This window comes from Bipolaris oryzae (genome assembly GCF_000523455.1).
Source record: "Bipolaris oryzae ATCC 44560 unplaced genomic scaffold scaffold_112, whole genome shotgun sequence".
NCBI classification, from domain to species: domain Eukaryota; kingdom Fungi; phylum Ascomycota; class Dothideomycetes; order Pleosporales; family Pleosporaceae; genus Bipolaris; species Bipolaris oryzae.
The window spans coordinates 46,432-68,416 of NW_006911388.1; the positions used below are offsets into that span (position 1 = coordinate 46,432).

General features: G+C 51.6%; 7 protein-coding genes across 7 annotated transcripts; 2 read left to right on the forward strand and 5 right to left on the reverse strand.

Annotated features, from left to right (window-relative positions):
- Positions 1-696: 696 nt before the first annotated feature.
- On the reverse strand, positions 697-1,992 carry COCMIDRAFT_28124 (uncharacterized protein; the record flags this gene model as incomplete). Its single annotated transcript, XM_007691882.1, has 1 exon — positions 697-1,992. One exon carries the CDS (start codon positions 1,990-1,992, stop codon positions 697-699), a length of 1,296 nt encoding a protein of 431 aa, XP_007690072.1.
- Positions 1,993-2,531: 539 nt separating this feature from the next.
- COCMIDRAFT_7162 (uncharacterized protein) lies at positions 2,532-3,614 on the reverse strand (the record flags this gene model as incomplete). The annotated part of the gene is made up of 1 exon (XM_007691877.1): positions 2,532-3,614. One exon carries the CDS (start codon positions 3,612-3,614, stop codon positions 2,532-2,534), a length of 1,083 nt encoding a protein of 360 aa, XP_007690067.1.
- A 3,018-nt stretch (positions 3,615-6,632) lies between these two features.
- COCMIDRAFT_100907 (uncharacterized protein) lies at positions 6,633-8,242 on the forward strand (the record flags this gene model as incomplete). Its single annotated transcript, XM_007691900.1, has 2 exons — positions 6,633-7,226; positions 7,283-8,242. 2 exons carry the CDS (start codon positions 6,633-6,635, stop codon positions 8,240-8,242), a joined length of 1,554 nt encoding a protein of 517 aa, XP_007690090.1.
- A 260-nt stretch (positions 8,243-8,502) lies between these two features.
- COCMIDRAFT_7165 (uncharacterized protein) lies at positions 8,503-9,714 on the forward strand (the record flags this gene model as incomplete). Its single annotated transcript, XM_007691878.1, has 1 exon — positions 8,503-9,714. The coding sequence occupies one exon, from the start codon at positions 8,503-8,505 to the stop codon at positions 9,712-9,714; it is 1,212 nt and encodes a 403-aa protein (XP_007690068.1).
- Positions 9,715-12,044: 2,330 nt separating this feature from the next.
- Positions 12,045-14,083, reverse strand: COCMIDRAFT_100969 (uncharacterized protein; the record flags this gene model as incomplete). The annotated part of the gene is made up of 4 exons (XM_007691901.1): positions 12,045-12,623; positions 12,676-13,716; positions 13,774-13,992; positions 14,057-14,083. 4 exons carry the CDS (start codon positions 14,081-14,083, stop codon positions 12,045-12,047), a joined length of 1,866 nt encoding a protein of 621 aa, XP_007690091.1.
- A 2,309-nt stretch (positions 14,084-16,392) lies between these two features.
- Positions 16,393-17,342, reverse strand: COCMIDRAFT_100987 (uncharacterized protein; the record flags this gene model as incomplete). Its single annotated transcript, XM_007691902.1, has 2 exons — positions 16,393-16,953; positions 17,097-17,342. The coding sequence occupies 2 exons, from the start codon at positions 17,340-17,342 to the stop codon at positions 16,393-16,395; spliced, it is 807 nt and encodes a 268-aa protein (XP_007690092.1).
- Positions 17,343-18,473: 1,131 nt separating this feature from the next.
- COCMIDRAFT_7169 (uncharacterized protein) lies at positions 18,474-21,974 on the reverse strand (the record flags this gene model as incomplete). Its single annotated transcript, XM_007691879.1, has 6 exons — positions 18,474-20,035; positions 20,086-20,272; positions 20,322-21,020; positions 21,067-21,192; positions 21,243-21,424; positions 21,629-21,974. 6 exons carry the CDS (start codon positions 21,972-21,974, stop codon positions 18,474-18,476), a joined length of 3,102 nt encoding a protein of 1,033 aa, XP_007690069.1.
- Between the last annotated feature and the right edge of the window lie 11 nt (positions 21,975-21,985).

The following is a 21,985-nucleotide window of genomic DNA, read 5'->3' on the forward strand; positions in this document are numbered from 1 at the left end:
CATGTATTTCTAGGTTTAAGAATGCTTCTAACCAGGGCTGGTCTTGATGGGAAATTACCTCCTCCGCTTTGATGAGTTTCAGGGACTAGACGAAGAAATGTACTTCGAAGTTGATCTGTAGCTTGCCAGTGAGAAATAGACTGTCCGACTCTACGCTGCCGGTGACTTGTGTTTGCTGTGGAAGATGCCTCAAATAGCCCTGGGATGTGTGACAGATGAATGCTGGGGCGAGTCCGAGAACCCCTTCTCGCCATGTACAATCTACTCGCGACCTAGATATGACCGATTTCACAAACCGGATAACCAGGTATACATAGTGTGGTCGCATGGTTTGACTGCTCCCTTGTTATGGCCTTGACTTGGAGTGCTTTCTCGGTTACAATCGTCATTCCTGGAAGCTGTACTGATGTGGCCTTATGTGACGAATGTCGCTTAAAGTCCTCGGAATATTGGTCCAACAACCTCTTGGCACTGCAAAGTGACACCATGGTAGTAGAACAGGTCTTGCTAATGATGCGTAGCTGCATTACCAACGACTCTGATGCGATCTGAAGCATGGTTGACAACGGTGAGTTCCGTAGTTGATACGGCGAGGCTTTTGCTGAAAAGCACGTGGTCGGGTGTGAACAGGTATTCCAGGGTCATGCGGCGCACACGTTTAGGCGGATATTGTCGGAGATCGACTTTCCTCCAAAATTACTCGCTGTCCTCATCCGAGTCGTCATTTGAATTGTCATCTGAATCGTTGTCTGATTCGTGGTTTGAGTCCTCGTCTGTATTTTCGTCTGAATCCTCATCCATGGCTCCGATGATGTCCAGCTGAAGTCCCGCTGCCTTGCATGCATCCTTGATTTCGCGAGAAACTCCATTCTCTCCTTCGACTACGATAAATTTCTTCCAGTTCCTCGCAACGATGTCTTTTTGCTCAATCGTGGCTAGCAAAAGATCCGTAACTTCATTGTCGCTTCCTAGATCATTGAAGAACTCGAGCGTTTCCATGACTGGCGGTAATCCGACTGAATGAAGCCTTGGCCGCTTAGACGATTTTCCAAAAAGCTGATAGTCCCAGTTCAGGCGCAGGGTCTCCAGTGCCGCAAACTCTCTCATTCGTAATACCTTGCGTCCAGTAAGTGTTGGGTGGTCGATTGTAATGCTCTTCAGAAACTCGGCCTGCGACTGTGCAGCCAGGATGTAGTCCCCAACGTTATCGGAACTCTCCTCCAACTCTGGCTCTGGCTCTTCTGTCTGCGTCATGACGAATTCTTCAAGCGCCTCGGGAAGTTCAAGGAGATCGCCAAGCGAATCATCGTTTATGTCGCACTCGATCAAATGGAGATGCTTTAGCGCTGTCATGTGGGGTCGCTCGATGTGGTCAAAGCCCTTTTCGTCTAGCTTCGCTCGTCGAATGGTCAAAGTCTCAAGAGTCGGATGGGCGAATATGTGAATGTTTTCGCGGAGGTCCCAGTATGCATCATTGGCGCATTGATAGAATAGCGAACACGTCTTCAAACAAGTGAGATCGAACGGACCGTTGAACAAGGTGCCAATGCCATGTAACAACACATCTGGTACTGAGATATCCAACTTTTCCAAATTCGACATGATAGACAATGTCCGCGAAAGGCTGTCTGATCGCTTGGGGTCGAGATACGAGCCATGTACTGGTGCATCGAGGGCCAGCTGCGACAGTTCCGAAGAAGGGTATGAGAGCTTGATTTCGTGAATAGCAGAGCCGCGTCGGGGTCGCCGACTCAGGGACTCGCTAAAGGTGAGATGCAGCTCCGGCGAATCAAAAAGAATACTCTTGTAGAGAATGGCATCACTGAGGCGATGGCATTTCTTGTTGACGCGCGACACACTACAGAGGTCGCGCCTGGCATTGCGACCCACGGCTTCGAAGATCTGGAGCAAGATTTCCTCGGGCAAGTTACTCAAATGATCACGGGGAGCGCTAGCGCTCCCGTTGTCGCCGTTGGTTATGGGATTTGACATTGGTGTGGTGGTAATATTGGAGGTCCAACGGCCTATGGCCGAGAGGTACTTTGTAGACTTGAGTCGCGAACACGTGGAGATGGCCTGACAAGGTGGGATGCGGGGAAAGCAGGTGTGGAGACCCCAGCCTTGTATCAGGCACAACAGGTCGACACAGAGTAAAACGCACTGTCGGTGTACGTATATGGATATTCTGTGAGATAACCAAAATGCGCTGTGGCGAATAAGGTTTTGTAGAGGACAAGTGACAGGTTGTGACCCTGGAGGTGTGGAAGAAGGGTGCGCGGCTGCTGCCGCCACATGTGGCTTGGTACTGATGATCTCATCCCGCAAACGCAACATGTCAGTCTCAGCCCAGCGCCACAAACGGTTGGTGCTGTCCCCATGTTCACATGTGAAGGTGCAGGCATCGTCCAGAAAACAGTGACGGGTTGATTTTATACAAATGCTATTACTACATACCTTTCTAGAAGCGGAACCCCATCTCCGAAACCATGAATATTGCTTCTTCCCAACCGACTGGGCAATGACGAGCGGCCTTACCAGGGGCACATTTGCGCCACATGAGACCACGCAGCCGGGTGCCTCTCTGCTTTAGCACACTTGGAACACATCCTTATAATCTGCATCACACAGCAACCTTTGCGGCTGTGATCGTCTTGTCCGCACCTTGAACAATAGTGCTCGTTGCCCCATAACGGTTGATTGCATTGGCTGTGCAGCATTGCAACGTTAATGACAGACTGAATCGGCTGCTTTGCAAGTGGTATCTTTGGGCGCATAACCATCTGTATAGAAGTGATGAGGGTATACGCAGCAAAGTCGGCAGCGCTCCGGTGTTCAGGGAAGTCGATCTTGAGATCGGTGGCGAGCTGCCCCAGTGTCAAAGCCTTGTCGCGCCAGCCAAAGCCCATCTCGCGAGCAATTTGCAGCGTGCTTATCATTGATACAGTATTCTCTCCGATGATTTGTTCAAGACCGAGAGTATTGAGTAGTGCGTGGCGCTGCCATGTGCCGTCCTGTAGAATGACAATGGGACAGGCACCCGGGACTAGATACTTGTTTGAAACAGCACAATACTCTTCTCCTGTTGGCAACGGTTCGACGGGTTGTCGGAGGAAGCTTTCTAGCACAACTTTGGCTTCTTTTCCGTCTATAAACCGCGTACGCCCAAAACAGGTTTTCTGGGAATCCAGAGCAACTTCCAGGAGGTTCACATAACGCGCATTATCCTGTATACACATGTGATGGTACGATGCGTTGCGAACGATGTTCAGGCTGTGCGGTCCAGGGCATGCACATTTCTCCTGCATGTCTCGGCGTTTGACAGTGTGTATTCCAATATCCAGCAGTGCAGGGCGCTCTCTACTCAACTCACCACACTGCACTGCAATGAGCACAACGTGTTCAGCAAGTACCGGAGTATTTGGCTTCTCAAATCCCAAGCAAAATTCGAGCATCTCTGTATGGCTCATTCCCTGGAAGAAGTGTGCAACATCTTGCATGCGTTCACTGACTTGCAGGTCGCCAATCGACGAGGCTGGGAATTCTTCGGTGGGCGGAGCCAGAACTTGGTCGCGTGTAGATGCGCTGGGGGGCTTCGAGGAATGGAAATGTCCCATGATGTGTTGTTGACCGAGGACTGTCTTGCACTTTTTCTTGAACGGTACTTGTTGTTTCGAGTGGACCTTGGTTGAGGGAGAGTAGGAAAAGAAGTTCTTGGTCGAAATTTAGGAATCGTGAAATATGTGCATGCCCAGAGGTGATGGAAAGACTGAGCATAGTGAGCGAACTATGGTCACCATAAGCACTGTAGACCCACTTGGTAAGCTCTTGTAATTCACTGGTCCATGTGCGATCTTTGTGCGCTCTCACATTCACTTTTCCTGGCTTCCTTGAAAAACTCGTTTCACCTCAGGCAGTGTAGCCTATCAACCATGTGCACACCGTCAGCGCGCGTTTCCTTACCTATTCATGACATTTTCCGCTCTCATGTCTTTTTGAACACAACTGAATTACGAAGCGCTAGTTTCGTGTTGAAGAAGTGTTTAGCGAGGATGATTCACTGGCCGGAATGTAAACTTGATCTACAGCCGTAGTTTTTAGATATCCGGCTACTCTAATAGGACAATCCTATACCATCTAGGCAGACATTACCATGCCTTGTATTTTCCCCAATATTGATCTAGCAAATCTCATCAACACCGTTTTTGGCATTGTCAATCTATAGTTTTCGGAACCATGGTTTAACAGGAATGGTACCCACAAGGAAAACGTGATGTCGTCTCCTTGTTATATATAGAAAATTGAGAGACATACAATTCGTAGGGTACTGTGATGAGAACTCATTTGTAGAAAAAAAGAGCAAGGGTATGTTGAAGGCTTGCGTACGGCCAGCCGCCACGATAGCAAATTTACGCACAACACTCGACTCAAACGCTAAATCTTCTTCCAAAACGAACTGCTACCTGTAAGTCATAAAATATGTTCTTCAAGCCAGTTTCATGGGAAAACTCAACGCCTTTCACTACTCTCATCGATCTGAGGCCCCCGCGCATTCACCTTCACCAACCCCGCTTCGCCACTACCCATCTGTTTACCAAGTTGACTTCGACCCGGGCTTGCAGTATCTTACACTTTCTACTGCTTCCCATATTGTTTACTTCGATATTCTGTTTGTGAGCGCAAGCTGATGGCGGTTCTTTCCAGTCCCAGTTCAGCCTGAGTAGCTACATCGTTACGCCTCCAGCGCCTGGAGCCTTACTTTTACAGACGGTTATATTTATTATAGATCGTCATGGAAGCCACCTTCGCTATCGACACCGCATTCACTACGTCCCATAATGCCGAGCCGACGCATTCGCCAACGGACATTCCTTTTGCAGTAACTGCGCAGCAACAGCAAGATGCTGCCATCAAAGTACTCAAAAACCGCTTTGATCAACTCACAGATCTCCAAGTGTGGGAGCACTGCATTGGGATGAACCACATCTCCGACATTCCCGATTTTGCACGGGAAGCTGCCGACCACATCATTGTGGTGTGTCTGGATTGCGAGCACTGGTCCAGCAACACGGAAGAGACGACCGAAGTGGGTATCGCTACCTTTTCCCGTCAAGATGTTGTGTCGCTTGTGAATAGGGGAGATTTCGGAGATTTCGGAGAGCATTTATTGCAGCAAGTACAATTTTACTTGCTCCGGCTGATAGAGACATCGCATTTGCCAAACCAGAACCCACAATCTCGAGGGGTACTTGGCAACCGATTTGGACAAGGCCGGTTTGTCACCTTTGCTCAAGCACGCCAGATAATGCACGACTTGTTTGTACAGCCTATCAAGGGCGTTCCTGGGTTGAAAGGGAATCATCCCATTATCGTCATGGGCCATGATGTTAGCCACGACAAGAACAATCTGAAGGACAAAGCGATCGGATTTGACATGGACCCTCTTGGCACGGTGGTCCGATACATTGATACCCAGGTTCTCGCTCGAGAGAGGAACCGTTGGAACATGCCCCGCAAGGAACAGATTGGACTGAGGCGACTTGTGGAAAATCTTTGGTTTGAGCATAGTGACCCCCACACCGCGGCCAATGATGCGGGCCGCACATTGATTTGCGCCTTTCAGATTGGGCTTGGTGAACACACATGCAGGAACCACCCGGAGGATAGAATGCTCCAGGTGGCCACTGGCATCGAGCAGTATAGCGTCACCAACTTCAAATCGATTGGTGGTGTAGAAGAGTACTGTTGGAGATGTGGTCAATCCGGGCATATGAAGTCCGCCTGCACAGCGACAGATCTTCACTGCGACGAGTGTAAGGCCAACAAGTGCCAACTCGAACCCGGCGAAGAACACATCTCAGCACATTGCATGTGTGTTGCCAGGAACAAAGCAGTTGAACGGCGGCAGAGGGATGCGAAGGCACGAGCCGAGAAAAAGGGAAAGAGATCTAATCGACGGGGGAAATCCTCCTCCTCCGAACACGATCGACCCCCTTCGCGCAACAAATCCTCCTCTGGTGACCACGGTCGGCCACCTTCCCGCGAAAAATCCTCCTTTGACGACCATGGTCGACCCCATTCGCGCGGTAAAGACCATCGCCCTCCATTTTCGCCCAGTCAGGTTTCGCACTCTGGGAAGTCAGATGGGCAGGCCACTCACCAAGGCCACGGGAAACAACCATGGCAAGACAGCTGGAGGGAACGACCTGGGAACGAATCTAGCAGCAAATTTCGCAAACGTCGTGGGTATCGTCGTGGCTCAGGTGGTGGATATTCGTCACGTGATGGATCAGACCGGTCTTCTTAGACTATTTAGAAGATCTGAGGCGTTTCGGACAGGCGTAGAAGGAGTTGCTGTTTGTTTGTATATCAGCGTTCGATCACTAGAGGAGAAGATTGGTCATATTCTCAGGCAGCAATCATTAAGATAATGATATGCGAGATGATCAGATGACGACAGGGTGAAGCTGACTAAGTAAGAGATACGCAAGTGCCTGCGTCATCGGTGCCTGCACAAGGTCGAGTTCCCGTCTATCAACAACCAACATGTTTGCGGTATTACAATAACTCCTCACCTTTTTTTTGTGAGACTGCGGGCAAGTTGAGAACGGTCTCGAGCACCGTTCGCTACGATCATGATCGATCATACGGTACCAAAGTACATATTCATCCGGACGTGCATCTTGGGGTTACGCGCTATCACGCCCTTCAGCATTTTCTGGGTTTCATTCAGCATCGCCGAGCCTCCTCATACGGCCTTTCGTCGATTTTTGCTAACATGGAGCGCCATCGAGACGGCATTTTGGCTTCTGGTGTACATACCCCGCAAGCGCGCGCTCCAGGCATCAGCAGAACATCCCCCGCTACTTCCACAGGAAGACAGGAAGGAACTTTTCTGGCGATGCTGGGATAAAATTCCTCACCCAGAATACTACATCAGCAGATGGTTTCTGGGCGCTAGGCCCGGAGAGGTGCGACGAGAGAATGTGCGCGAGTTTTTCGCGTGGGCGCTATTAAATCGTGGTACCGAAAGCGACGATGAGCGCATGAAGAGGAGGCAGGCACATCCAGAGCAGAGTCATTCAGAAGATGACGAGTTGAATGAGTATGCCGATGGTATTGAAACGATGCTGGGGCGGAAGCTAGCACCTGGTATGGGCAGCGCAAAGAGCCTGCGCTTGACTATTGACCAGGTGAACATGGCTCACCGACCGTTTCTGTGGTACATGGTATGTTTGCAGATTGTTTTGTTTTTTGCTTATGAGTGAGATACTGATCAGGCCAGATCGTGATGCTTGTCGACACCATTACAGCCGTTCGTCTGCGCTATGCTGGCTTCATGCACTTTCGCACCCATATCCGCAACACGTTGGCTGTCTTTCCACCACGCCTAAAAAGTCTTACTACACGTAACATTTCACCCGCTCGAAACCTGAGCTACTGGTATAGGCCACATACCTCGAGAACACGCTTACCTATTCTCTTCATCCACGGAATTGGTATCGGCCTACACCCATATATCGAGTTCTTGACCGAGATCAACAAGCACGATCCACTTGCAGCCGAGGATGGTCAAGTCGGTGTTATTGCGATCGAACTTATGCCCATTAGCTTCCGCATCACTGAGACCATGCCTGGCAGAGACGAGATGTGTCGCCAGATTGATATGATCCTTGAGCGTCATGGCTTCGACAAAGTAGTCCTTGCTAGCCATTCCTACGGCTCTGTGATCTCCACGCATCTCATTCACAACCCTGCCACTGCTGCAAAGATTGGGCCCATGGTCTTCATCGACCCAGTCACATTTCTTCTACACCTTCCAGACGTTGCATACAACTTTACAGCGCGTCATCCGCGAGGTGCAAACGAACATCAGCTGTACTACTTTGCGTCAACCGACATGATGGTCGCACATACATTAGCACGACACTTTTTCTGGGCACAGAATATTCTTTGGAAAGAGGATTTGCGAGGTCGGGATGTGACAGTGAGCCTTGGTGGACGGGATCTTATTGTCGACACTCAGACTGTCGGCAAGTATTTGAATAACGCCGATCTCAAGGGCGAGGATTATAGTTGGAAAGACTCTGAATGGAGAGGCCATGGTATGGAAACTATATGGTGGCCTACCGTGGACCATGCACAAGTGTTTGAAAGAAAAGACGGGAGAGCAAAGCTTGTGCAAGTGTTGAGGGAATATGTGAAGCACAAGGCTAGCGAGGAGGACAATGAGGAGTATCCTTGAGCTAGCGCGGATCAGAAATTCTCACTAATTCCCACCTCTAAGAGTTAACTGGTGACTTTGTAACGTCCAAGACTCTTTTAAAGTTGGGTCTTGAAACCCGTTTGGGGGCCCGTCCGGGCCGAGTCAATCCAATCCGGCCCCGCCAACGCCGAACATGATACTTTATACAGCCATACGAGCAAAGGATCACTCTATGCAGGGCGATTGAGACATTGCTCTAGTCTTTTGTTTTTCAATATATTTACGAATTCTTCCACACCATGCCTGACGGAACTTGGATTTTGGGTGATCTCTTCACAAAGGAGTACGGTCACCGCGGTAGCATCCAAAAACTATGGGAACAACGCTGGAAGTTTCCCTGTACCAAAGGCGTCTATCCATTCCACGACGGAAAGTTTGAGGATTTTGAGCCCATTTTCAAGCACCTCATCGACAACAACATCAACGATCCTTACGAAGATGCATACACCAACGCCTTTCTCCCCACCGCCCAAAGACTAGCCAAAGAAGCCCAAGACATGGAATCCAAGGACAAAGAAGCGGCAAGAAAGCTATACCTAAACGCCAACGCCGTCTACAGACTCTCCCGCTTCCCCTACATCGGCACAGATCTCAAGAAGCAGGTCTTCGAAGAGCAAAAAAGCGTCTACCTCCGCGGCACCAAACTCTGGGACGAGCCCATGCTCGACATCTCCATACCGCATACCCACGCCTCCAACGGTGACGGGCCCCAAATCCCCGTTTACGTTCGAAAACCCGGGGGTGATGGTCCTTTTCCTACGGTCCTGCTGATAACAGGCCTCGACGGCCACCGCCCCGACAACACCGAACGCACCCAAGAACATTTAAACCGCGGCTGGGCCACCGTCCTGTGCGACATCCCCGGCACAACCGTCGATTGCCCCGCTAACAGGCGTGACCCTTTATCCTCTGACCGTCTTTTCTCCAGCATTTTGGATTGGATTGCCCAAACCCCTTATCTCGATGCCAAAAAGGTGCTTGCGTGGGGCCTGAGTGCAGGCGGCTACTACGCCATCCGTCTCGCACACACGCATCGTGAGAAGTTAGTGGGCAGCGTGGGACACGGCGCTGGAACACATCACTACATTGGACGGGAGTGGCTGGCGCAGGTGGAGAAGCATGAGTACCCCTTTGGCCTCGAAGAGGCTTACAGACAAAAGTACGGGTATGCGTCGTTTGAGGAGGTGATGGAGAAGTGTCAGGATGAGTTTAGTCTTGTCACGGGCAAGGGCGAGGGCGTGGCGGTTGTAGGGGCGGGGATGCAAAGTTGTAGGTTGTTGCTGGTGAATGGCGTATTGGATGGGTGTATGCCCGTCGAGGATAGTATGTTGCTGGCGGAATATGGAAGTCCCAAGGAAATGAGGTTTTTGAGGGAGAGACTGCATATGGGGTATCCCGAGGCGAATGCTACAGTGTATCCGTGGATGGAGGGGGTTATGCGGGCGTCGTGATGTTTGCTTTGATCTCACAATATTAGGCACAATGCAAAGAAAAGTTCTTTATTTTTTAACTTTGAGTAAATTTTTCTTCTTCTTTGAATTCAAGGAAATCTCAAGGGAGGGGGAGATTGTAACGCCTCGCTAACTACTTTCATCTATCAAACCAAAAAAACAAAAAAAGAAAATGGGGGGGGGGGAATACTGGCTCTTAGATGTGTACTCTCAAAGTACCATCTATATATCCCCAACCAATTAAAAAAAACAATAAACAACAAACAAACCAAAAAAATCCCCCCTCCCCCCCTTAAACAGCTCCAAAAAAGACTCTCAAACATGAAAAGTTAAAATATCAACATTTCTATCCTTCAAACGGACACTCCTCACTCTCATGCCCATACGCTCCCCGCCCCTTATACCGCTTCGGATCCGTACTCTGCACACACCGCTCGCACGGCACCGCATTTTGCGTCTTGGGCGTCTTCTTCCTTGCACTCTCCACGCACTTTTCGGTTTTATGCGTGTAGCATTGTCCCGCTAGCTCTGGGTCTCTGGCGCAAAACTCGCAGTGCAGCATTGATACCTTGCAATGTCGTAGCGTGTGGAGTTCCGAGTCGCATTTTGTGCAGTAGCGGAGTTGGCCGTAGGAAGTGCGGTGCGGGGAGGAGGCGGTGTTGAAGGCGGTTAGGAGGGGTTTGAGGTTTGCGTAGGAAAGAGCTGCGGGGGTTGGGGAGGAGGTGGGGTGGGTCATTAGGAGGGCGGTGGTGAGGGTTGTGACGATGTCGTTGCCGGCGTTGTGCAGGTATTGCTCTCGGAGTCCATAGTGCGCTAGGAGATTTTTGAGGGAGACGAGACGGTTGTTGGGGGAGAGGGATTGCTCTATAGCGATGGTTTGAGTGTCTAGGGTTGTGATGATTGTGCCTAGACTTAGGACATCGATGTTGAAGCGCTCCTTGAGGACTTCATAGTCGTTTTCAACAGCGTGCCCGATGAAGATGACGGGGCGGGGAGAGCTGTGTTCGTCGTGCCTCAGAAAGATAGACCGCAGCATCTCCTGGGCAGTCGAGATGCTTGCAAAGGTGGTGCTTCCGAACTGGAAGTTTTCCGGGTATCCGCTGCAGAGGTCTTTGTTGACCAGGTGCGCGTGGGGCTTGATGCGTACGTGGTGTGTCTCTAGCGATGCGAGGATGTCCCACGCCGAAGATTGTCCTGTTGCACTGTTACTGCTGGCTTTTGGAATGCTCCGAGGATCGAGGATGCACACTCCCAACTCGGTTATCTTCGTTAAGTCGTGCTCGTACCACTCTGCGTCGAGTCCAACTATAATCGCGTCCTGCAGTGCGAGGGTTGCTGCACTGTTACTCATAGATGAGTTGGTCCCGACGACGCCTTGTAGCCAGCACTGGAAAATTGCAGACTGTGTGAGTCTATTGTCTCGTGTTTCCGCCTCGAGAAAGTTCTTGAGTTCTCCTGGTGTCATAACGGGAGAAAAAGAAGCCATCTCTGAATAATAGTGACTTGGATAGTACGGCGTATTAGACTTCGGTGATATGCGTTTGCGTGAATGTGGAATAAAGGCCGAGAGAGTTGTACAGTGATGTAGCTGCTCATTCCAAAGTGGAGAGAGCTTGTTGAAAACTTTTATATAATCCGTGGCGGACGGCATTGTGAGGAGTGCGTTGTGAGGCCAGCGTTGTGAATCCGTGTCAGACATATTGGCGCGTTGTTGTTGCTGTTGTCGTTGTCGTTGTGGTATGTGTGTGGTCACTATGAGAAACGTTGCTGCTGCACACTGTCTTGGTGTCTGAGAAGTGAGAAGATGTCAAAAGGTTGTAAAAGTCGACGGGGCCAGGGGGGTATTGATATATATTAGTTGCCATTGCGACAAGATAAAAGCGAATGGTACCATTGGTGCTCGTAGTCGACAAAGCGCTCAACCATGGTACACGACATGGAACACCGAGATAACCCCCTAAGCAACCCCAATCAACACCTGTCAAGACCGCAGATGTTGGGGGACGACCATGGATCGAAGATGAGCATATATCTGCCTAAGAATCAATAGAGGGACGTCAAATGCAGTTATTTCAAGGCATGGCCAACAATGTCTGAGACAAAGGTAATCATTTCACAAGACATAGCAAACAGCGTTTATTTTGAACAAACATTTGTATTAATTCGGGACTAGGTATAGAGCATGTTGCCAGCCGCGACAGCAAACATGCAATCAATCTCATTGCACTTCTTGAACACATGAGTTTGGGGTATATCGTCGTTTTTTTTTAGCATTCAACAGTAAAATGTCTAACAAATCACCTCGCATCATCTACATCAATGCGAGACGTTTAGTGCTTCTCAGCAGTGGCGCCGACACTCTGGCGCCTCTCAATGTCGGCAGCCTGCTCCTCCGTGCCAATGTGACCAGTGGGCAACAGGTTGAGCGTGTCTTCCTGCTTGTCCATGGTGCGGTAGGCGAAGAAGAATGCAATACCAGTGACGAAAGAGATGATAGCGACACTGCCGTAGTTCCAGGTGATGTGAGGGTCGGCAGTTAGAGGAGTGAAAGCCTGGGCGAGAGCGGCGGAGAAAGCAGTGGTGAAGAGCTGGACGGACTGCACAAGAGACCTCATGTTCTTGGGTGCCTTGGTGAAAGCGTACTCGAGGGTGGTGACCGAGGCGAAAATCTCGGAAATGGCAATGAGGACGTAGACACCGGTAACGGCCCAGACGGAGATGTCAGTCTTGTAGTCGGGGTCGTGGGTCTGGTAGTAACCAGAGGTCTTGTAGATGTAGTGCTGGAGAACGGCGGCCCAGACCATGGCGAAGGCTCCGAGAATGAAACCGGCAGTGATCTTCTTGATGGGAGTGAAGCGGATTCCACGCCTGCGGAGGAAGGGGTACACGATGGTATCCATGATTGGCACCTGAGGTTAGGTTAGTAACATTTTCGCAATCAGTAGCGCCGAGTCAACTTACAATGATGATAATGGCGATGGGGTCAAGGTTGGAGAGAATGTCGTTGGGGACACCACCGAGCTTCATGGTCGCGCACATTTGGGTGAGGTTAGAGTCCATCTGGCGGTAGGCAAGCCAAAAGATGGGGACCCAGAAGAAGACGGAGCAAGCAGCGAATCCACGAGCAACCTCATCGACCCAGGCGTCATCAAAGTTGTACCAGCTGGGCTTGTTGGCGCCAAGAGTGGAAGGCTTGACGGCGGTCCACATGTTGCCGCTGTTCCAGTTCTTCCAGGTTGTGATGGGGTTGGCGACCAAGCCACCACCAAGAGCCTTGAAGAGAAGCTTGAAAGCAGGGCCCATGACGTTGCCGCTCGGGGGACGGAGGATGTAGAACTTCTTGCAGATGAGCAAAACGGGAAGGGCAATGATGAACATGACGGTGGGGATCAAGTAAGCCAACCAGAAACCAACGTATCGCTCAGCGTAAACCATGCTGATCTGACCGACAAGCGCACCAATGTTGATGAAGAAGTAGAACCAGTTGTAGATGCGGGTGGTGGTAACGGCAGGGTCGACGATGACGCGAGTGGTGCCACGGGTCTCAACACGCATCTTCTCCTGGGGAATCTGCTCGGCAATGAGGGGAGAAATGTTGGGCTTGAAAGTTCCAGTTCCGAGACCCATGATGATGAGACCGAGAATGAAGACGCCGAGAGCAGTGTCGGGGTGCTTGAGGACCGAGGGGGCGGCGGAAGCGACGAGGATAAGGTGACCGACTTCAGCAACAAGGACGGAGTAGAGAATAGTCTTGAAACGGCCGAGGTAGGTGTCGGCAATCCATGCACCGAAAAGAGGGCAGACGTAGACCCAGAAGGCGTTGAAAGTGGTCAAGCTGAAGGCAACTTGCTTGCCCATGCCTAGGGCACCAGGCTGGGCTTCGGCATCGGAGGGGTGGGTGGCAGCGCCAGTGGGAGTCTTGAGGGGCTTGGCGATGTAGTTGGAGTAGACGGCAACGGTACCGTAGTAACTCATGCGCTCGACCAATTCAACAAAGGCGATCTGGTCCATTGTGTCAGCGTGGGCTCTCACGTGCGGTCAGTGTGAGAAGAAACATACAGTGAAGATCTTCCATGGGATCCTGGCAGGGACACGAGGAAGGGTAGCGAGCTCCTCCTCGGTGGGGAAGTCATCTTCCTCTGAGAGATAGGCATCCTGAAGCGTGGCCTTTCCCTCAGAGTGAAGGTAGGCGGGGGCGCCAACAGTGTGTTGCTCAGGGTGCTGGCGTGTGGGGTCACCCGAGGCGTCAACCAGGGCAGGGTCCAAGCCAACGGCTTGCTGTAAAAACGTGTTAGGGAGGCGCCATTGCGATGGGACAATTTATTTTGAGGGTGGGACGTACGACTTCACCAGCGTCGCCGACAGGCATGGTAGGCGATGGTGGAAGAGAGTGACCGGGGAATCTGGGCCTGTTGCGAAGAGCAGCCAATGGCAGCTATATGAATTGTCGCAGTGAGGAAGAGCGGGAGAGAGAGGAGGCCCTGAAGAAGCAGAAGGGGTGAGAAATGGCCGAGTGAAGGTGTATTTAATTAGAGCACGTAAATGATGGGACCAACGTCGTGCTCCCCAGGCTGAGGCCAAATGAGGAAGGCGCGCACGCTGGAGCAAGGATTAGCGGCGTATTGACAGTGTCGCGGTATGTGGCATCAGCACAGCGGGCATTGCCACCGCGGCTGGGACCCCCAAGAGGGCAATCGGCGCGTGAGTGAATGGAGCGGCACGAAGCTGTTTTCGCACTGCATCGCCGAGGCGGTACGGCCTACTCAAGCCTCGCCAAGTTGCTAACCACCACTGGCAAGCTGGAGGACAAGAGAGCTTGCCCCGTGCAAGATAACAATTCGCGGTGGCGCCCAGGTGGCATGGCCTTGCTCTTATCTCCTGCCTAAAAGAGGGCACCGCTACCCCGCTACCAACCCCCCCAAGCACCGCCTAGATGCACTACCACCGTCCCATTTGCTTCTCTAGACCCGGCGGATGGGTGTGCGGGCCATGCATGCCCTCGTCGTGGTATCAGGTTGCTGAGGGCCTGAAGACGGCTATTTGCGGGTCGCTCTATGGTGCCATTGGGCCAGCCAGCCAACCACGGTCGTTCGCGGCCGATATCAGGGAGCGTTGGTGTTGAGATATGCAACAGAAGAAAAAAAAGACGACAGAGATCGGATAAGACCGAGCAGGGGCGTATGGATGCCACGGCCGTTCGCCGCCCGCTTAGCCCGCGAGAACAAGATAATGGCTGGAAGCTTGGGGTCTTAGCCAGTACCGCCGACTTGGCCAAGCACACCATCCGCGCTACCATTCGCCCATTCGCCCCAGCACTCGCAGCCGCTCATTAGAGATCCACCGCGTCGTCGCATGTTGGAATATTCTCTGGGCCCCCAAGACATGGGCGTCGGACAAGGCGTCTCTGGCTTGCCCCTCCAGCACCAGGAACATCGGCGCCCACCGCCCACACACACACCCAGTGACAAGACATGACAGAACCACTGAGGCGTAAGATAAGCTTTGCGATGCGACCGAGGAGGATCCGAGTCCACGACAGATTTTTCTTTTCCTTCTAGTTTTTCCTAACCGTGGTGATAATGTATGCAGGATCAGGTCCGAGTCGGCCAATCGTGTCACGGCAAGAGTAATGGGGGGTTGCGCCGACACAACGGAGTGGGCGTTAGTATTACAATACGATAAACCATGGTGCTTATCCTTTACGAGGGCGGCTGAGGAGCGGCATTCCTTTGGCGTATATTGAACGTCATGTGTGTGTTGGATTGATAGAGCAAAGGCCGGGGATTGGAACGATCGCCATGGTCGGCTGGATAGATTAAGCTCTTGTGCAGGTGCAAGCTAGGCCTCGGCAGGTCTTCGCGCACACGTGAGCTTGGTATCCGTATGTATTATGTACGTACATGTGTATGTGCGTGTGTAAGTGGTATACGGCAATTTTGCCTATCCACCCATTACGGGTCCTGTAAATTGCCCGCCTTGGTGGAGAAATGGCGATATCGTCTATCAGCACAGGGGACAAGACAGGCTAGCACGTGTGTGTATATATGGGCGTGCAACCCCACGAGCGTGTGTGGGCGTGTGTTCTGTCTATGTGTACTTGGGTTACTCAGGGCCCGCCCCATGCATGCGCGCAAACCACGGGAGCGCGCCTATTGATACTTACAAGACGCACACGGCTACCAATGGGCAATCACACGTATACTTTTAGAGCAATGGGACCGCCTGCACCTTCCCGACACTGAGGTGGCAGTGGGTTAGGCCAGGCCCCCCACTTGTTCCTCGCTTCGCCATCGCCATCCCCTCCCTTACCCGCCTAGCCCGCCTAAGACGCCTCGACGCCCGACTCGTATACTCCATCTGTTCAACGGCCGCGGCATAAACGCCGCCACCCGCACCACTCTGCCCTGCAATAAGCAGTGATATCCCTTTGCCAGGCAACCCCAAGACCGAGATATCCGTCGCCAATGCAACCTCATCCATACGTGGTGTAGTATATACTCAACACTAGTCACATGACTATCTACCAAGCCCGTCCTCTGTTCCCCCCAAAGACGCTCGCATTCTGACGCACCAACAATAAAAAAACGCCACACTACTACTACTGCTACTGCTACTAATTCCTACGTCACAGCAACACAGCTAACAGCCCTAGACACAACGTCTCTCCTCTACATCTACTCACACAACCATACTCTTCTCCCTCAACGCCTGCAACCGCTCCGGCGTAACAACACTCAGCGCCATCGCACCCCCAATCACAATGCCCAGCAACAACACAAGCAGCAAATGCACCGGCTCCAACTTCTCTCTCGCTCCCTCCTTCGCTTGATTCTCAGGCGCATACCTCCCCACCATCTTCTTCAGCGGCGCCACACCCTCCTTCTCCGCAAACTCGACCCCCCTCTTCATACCCGGCAGCCCATCAATACTCTTCTGACTCTTCCACGCCCAATACCTATCCATTGACTCTTCCTTGTTTCCTTCCTCGTACTTTTTCTGCTTGGTCGCAAAGTGCTTCTCCAGGATATCCCGGTGGCCCACAAAGTCGTAGTACGGGACGGAGAAGCCGCACGACGTCCCGCACTGGTGCACGTCGACGATGATGATGCTGCGCGAGCTGAATGCAGACGACAACTTGCGGTCTTGCACAAACGCTTCGTACTCTGCGGTTCCATTTTCCAAGACTCGTCCTGTGCCCCAGATTCGAACAATTTTGGGGGGTCCTGTGAATGCCGTAAACTATATTTCCGCCCAAAGGTTGGCTGTTAGAAAGGTAGTCATGGTATGCATTTCATCGTGACTCGCAAACCCACACGTTTTGTAAGGAGGAAGAAACAACCGAGACTCTTGTGAGGAAAACAAACAAACGACTTGAGGCTTACCATTACGCAAATCCGCCCATTCCCTGGCTCATGCAAATGTGCAGTCGTCTCCACCCCACTCCCCGTCATATCCATGTACCAAAACGTGCGCTCATCCAGCACTCCAAACTGCTGTCCTTGGCCTCCTTTGGGCGAGATATTAATATGTCCATTGCCCGATAGCGGTGCAGTGCCCACACAGAACATTTGTTGTTCATGGATCCATGATACCAGGCTATCCGGAATCGTTTCGTAAAAGACTCCCATCTTCTCTTTCTTTCCCTTATGAAAAACTCGATGTTTTGACCGTGTAGTTGAGATGCTGGGTTATGCGTCTAGTCGATTATCTTGTCATGTACCGTGAGAAAAAGAAAGAAAAACGACAAAGCTGCCTCAACTTCAGCCAAATAATACACCCCTCTGGATGACTCAGTTAGTCCCAACATCCACATCTCATACGCCCTGCAATCTCTCTCACACACACATATACGCACGCCCCCCCCCCTTATTCTCGCTTCAAACCCTCATCTACAAGCATATCCCGCAACTTCCGCGGCCGAAACATCCTTTTACTTACCTCGACCCCAGAAGTCGCAACTCTGGTCTGATCTCTCTACCACCTCGGTTTAGTCTAACAAGATGATCGATCCTCTTCTGGTCTGTGCTTGTGCTTATGCTTTGTGCTGGCTGCTCAACAGAACTGACGAACAACTTGAAAACAAACCGGAAAATCACGGCAGTGAGATGTTTCAGGTGTTTAAAAAAAAAGAGAGAGAAAAGAGAAGAAGAAGAAGAAGAAGAAGAAAAATATATATATAGATAGATATGCTTAGTAAAGATGGCAGGGTAGGAGGTGGGAAGAGTGGAAGGGTGGGGGGGAAAGATTGAGAATAACAAGGGTGATGATGCGTGTTGGCGGAAACCAAAAGGGGAGGGGCGGGCGGGGGCCGGAAGCTTAAACTTTTTTTTCTTTACCCCACTTGGGATAAGAATGCGGGGACGGCCGGGCGTAAGTAAGTAAGGGAATGCGGTATGGTGCGGGGATAGTGTGCATATGTCTGTGTGTATGTATACAAGGCAAGAAACGCATTTTGTCAGCGCTATTCATTTTCTTAAACAAGACATGGTTTTCAAGTAGTCTATGGCTCCATGAAGGAACGGGAAAATACATAAAAAGCTCGAAAAACAGGAAATGCCAAACCGCCACAATGGCCATGGTTGAATATAGCCAAAGCCAAAGGCAACATGCTTCAACCGGTCAACACCGTAGACTTACACCTGCCTATTCACTACGAAAAAAACACTCCTGGTCTATGTGGAAATCACCCCTTCGCCGTCCATTGACTAGTAAACTCCCCAACTCCAACCCCTATACCACCGCCGCCACCAACCCCCTCCTTATTTCCTCGGCAATTCCCTAAACACCTCCTTGAAAATCTTCTTAGTGTTGTAAAGATTCACCAGCCTTAGGCGCTCATTATCCAAATGCGCACTATCACTCGCCTGGCCGCACGGAAGATGCGCAGCAGGCGCATTGAATTCCTTTTCCAAGAACCGGATGCTGGGGATTGAGCCACCCTCGCGGATATAAAGAGGTTTGCGGGGAGTAAACTTCTCCTCTGTCGAATCCGGCGTTGAAGCTTCAGAACCTGGATCGACGGCAGTGGAAAGAGATGGGTCAGATGAATTGGCGAGCGTGTTGGATGTTGTGGGGACGGCGGATTTCTTAGCAGCACTGACTTCTGTTGCATTCTTTGAGTGCGCTGAAAAGTAGTCCGAGGCCTTTGCAGCCGACGTGCTTTCTCTCCTTTGACCCAGCCATGGGCCCCATACTGACATGATGGCACGTTCGAGCGTCTGGAATATTTCGTTGCCAAAGTCGCCCAGCCATGGCTCGGCTTGGTGGTCAATGGTCACCTTGAGTTCGTTCTTCGAGTCGAGTTGCTCAAACTCATCTTGTAGAAATGACTTCAGCGCCTGGGCTACATCCCCGGCTTCTTGGTTGGGTACTAGACGGATAGACAGAGCTGCCTTTGCAAGACGCGGGATAATGGTCGAGTTGTCTGGGCCCGATGTCTGGAAACGATGTATGGTAAGAGAAGCCTCGCGCCATCTACGCATCAGTGACTGCGCCAATTCTTCTGCATCGCCTAGGTCAGGGTTGTAGCGCAAGAGCGTCTTAGTGATCTCAGTGTACAGCTCCCTTTCGTCATCAGCCAGAGGCAAGATGGGGTCGTAGAAACCAGGAATCTGGACTTTGCCATGTCGAGCAGTTAATTTTGAAAGCAACATGACGAGGTCCTTGAGCGGCTCATCCAGTAATGCACTGCCGTCAACACCACTGTGTAAGTCCGGGTGCTTACTCTCAATCTGCACAGTAGCGTGAATTACGCCTCGAAGTCCATACGTCAGACATGGCACATGGTCATCGAGCCAGTAGCTGTTTGCTAGGAGAATCCAGTCAACATCACCGATGAGGTCCTTCTTAGCCTGCACGGCCTTTTCAAAACCACGAGAGCCGCTTTCCTCTTCACCTTCGATGAGAAAGATGATGTCAGAATCTAAGCTCTGCTCATTGGCCAATTCATGTGCGGCATAGATGGCGGCCATGATGGGCCCCTTGTTATCAGATGCACCACGGCCATACAAGTAGCCCCCTTCTCCTGTAAGAGTGAAGGGATCATGCTTCCACTTGCGCTGCTCGTTCTCTGCAGGTATGACATCGTAGTGGCCGTAAAACAAAATCTTCTTTCGCGATGCCGCCGTGGCGGGGTTACCACGGAACTTGGCAAATACTATTGGGTTGTAGTCGGTAGTGTTGATCATCTCGGTTACGGCACCGAAATTCTGAAAAACCGACCTAAGGTAGGATGCACCTCGGCGGCAATCTGCACGATACTTGGGCAGCGACGATACGGTCCGAAACGAGACGAATTGACTCAAAGACTCCACCATGAGATCTGCAAAACACATTAGAAGTGTGGGTTGACGAATGCCAGCGTGTACGCACCATTATTGCTTCTTCTTGTAGCGGCATCCGGCTCCGCGCAATCCTTGACTTCCCATACGACGACGGTGTTGTCATTGCCGCCCGTGACCAGTATTGACTTGTCTGCATAGCGGGTGAAGGCTGATGCGAGAATCAAGCCGTCATGTGCTTGGAAAGTCGTAATGGTCTCATAATGCTCGTTGAATTTCTGAGCACGTTAGATTGGTCCGTTCAAGCCCGCTCATACTAAGACTCACCTGCATAGCACCAGTCTTACCACCGGCATACAGGACACCGGAGCCTAACGACAACGTATGCACGTCGCCAGTGCTCGCCTTTAGGCTTCGCACTAGTTGCCTGGTTTCCAGGTCCCACACGTTGACTTCGCCATCGAAGCGTCCGCTGTACAGGAAAGACCCTTCTCTAGCCAGGGACAGGATTGATTCGCCCTCTTCTCTCCCGTCTTCGAGCGTGCAGATAGCTGATATGCTGCCCCGCTGTGATGGATCTATTCTCCATAACAGGATGCGTCCGTCTCCGCCTCCGGAGACTAGCACTTCTTCCGATGGTGCTTCGTGCAGTATGCCGCTCCCCACGAGCATGCAGTGTACGTATCCATAGTGGGCAAACTGACAAATGTCGTGATTGTCGATCTGCAGTTCCTGCCCACCCGCTGCATCTCGCGGCCTTGTGTCTGCGCCAGCAGGCCTTGGTGTTTGGGCACCACCGGGCCCGAGTGAGTCAAAGAATCTGTTCTTGCGCTCAGTCGGGCGCGAAGAGAGGCTGGGCGTGGGCCGGGTATCCTTTTCTTTCAAATCATACCACTGTATGCTTGTGTTTTGGGCGCCAAGGTACACAGTATGGTGTTGGGACGAGTAGGCGACACAGAAAATGTCACCAATGTCATAGGGAGACCAGAGGGCATAGAGATGCTTAAATGTCGACGTACACCAGACCTGACGAGTTAGTACACACGCTCAGTCGACGGAGGTAATCACCAACATTGACAATTGGGTCTGCCGCACTTGAAAAGAGCCATTTGCGGTCGTGCGACAGGCACAAGCCAAGCACGCTGCCCTTGTGCGCATGTATGACTCTACGAAGCTCGTAGGTGTCGAGACTGTAGACCTAATTCGCCATCAGATGCAAGGAAGTTCAGAATTCTCTGCTGCCCATACCAATATCTCCCCGCCCTGTGTGCCGGCAAAAATGTATTGCGAGGACAGTGCCAGTGCTAGGATAGACTTGTCGTGCTTCATGCGGTGGGAGAGCGCGGGCGTTCGGTCTACGAACGGGAGGGAGTGGCCCGGGTCTGCTGTGCCCACGGTGCCCATGGCGGTGTCATTGTGCGGAGGGACTGCTGTGGGCATGGTCAGCCTGGCTCCAAAGTGAACCCTTGGTGTTGTTCCTGCATGCTCGCGTGTGATGGTTTGGGCGGGCGAGGGAGCGAGCGAAGCGATGACGGAGCTCTAGGGTCCAGGTGCGCCGCCTGCGGGGCTGTCCATTGACTACGTGCCCGGCACACCACACTTCAACCACGGTTACGGTCACGCGCCTTACGTACCTCTCAATTCCAAAAACTTCCTCCTGCCCTCTTCTGCGGTAATGGTCCGCGAAAAGGTACACATTGTGTTTCTACCAGTTGAGCTGCAGCCTGAAATGAGATGCAAAGGGAAAATGGCACGCGCAGAAGTGTCTGTGCAATGCGAAGACGTACTCCTGGTCAAGGTATCTGAACAAGGAGATAGTGGCTCGTCGTCTTCGAGTACATCGTCGAGTGTCGTGTCGGAGAACGTCTCATCGTCTCTCGACGTTGACGAAGTCGCAGGAGAGCTCAAGCACTGGTGCTCACACATGGTATCAGCGTCACCGCTCGTACATGGCGAGCGATTACCCTGAGATGGCGCCATCCTTGGGCTTG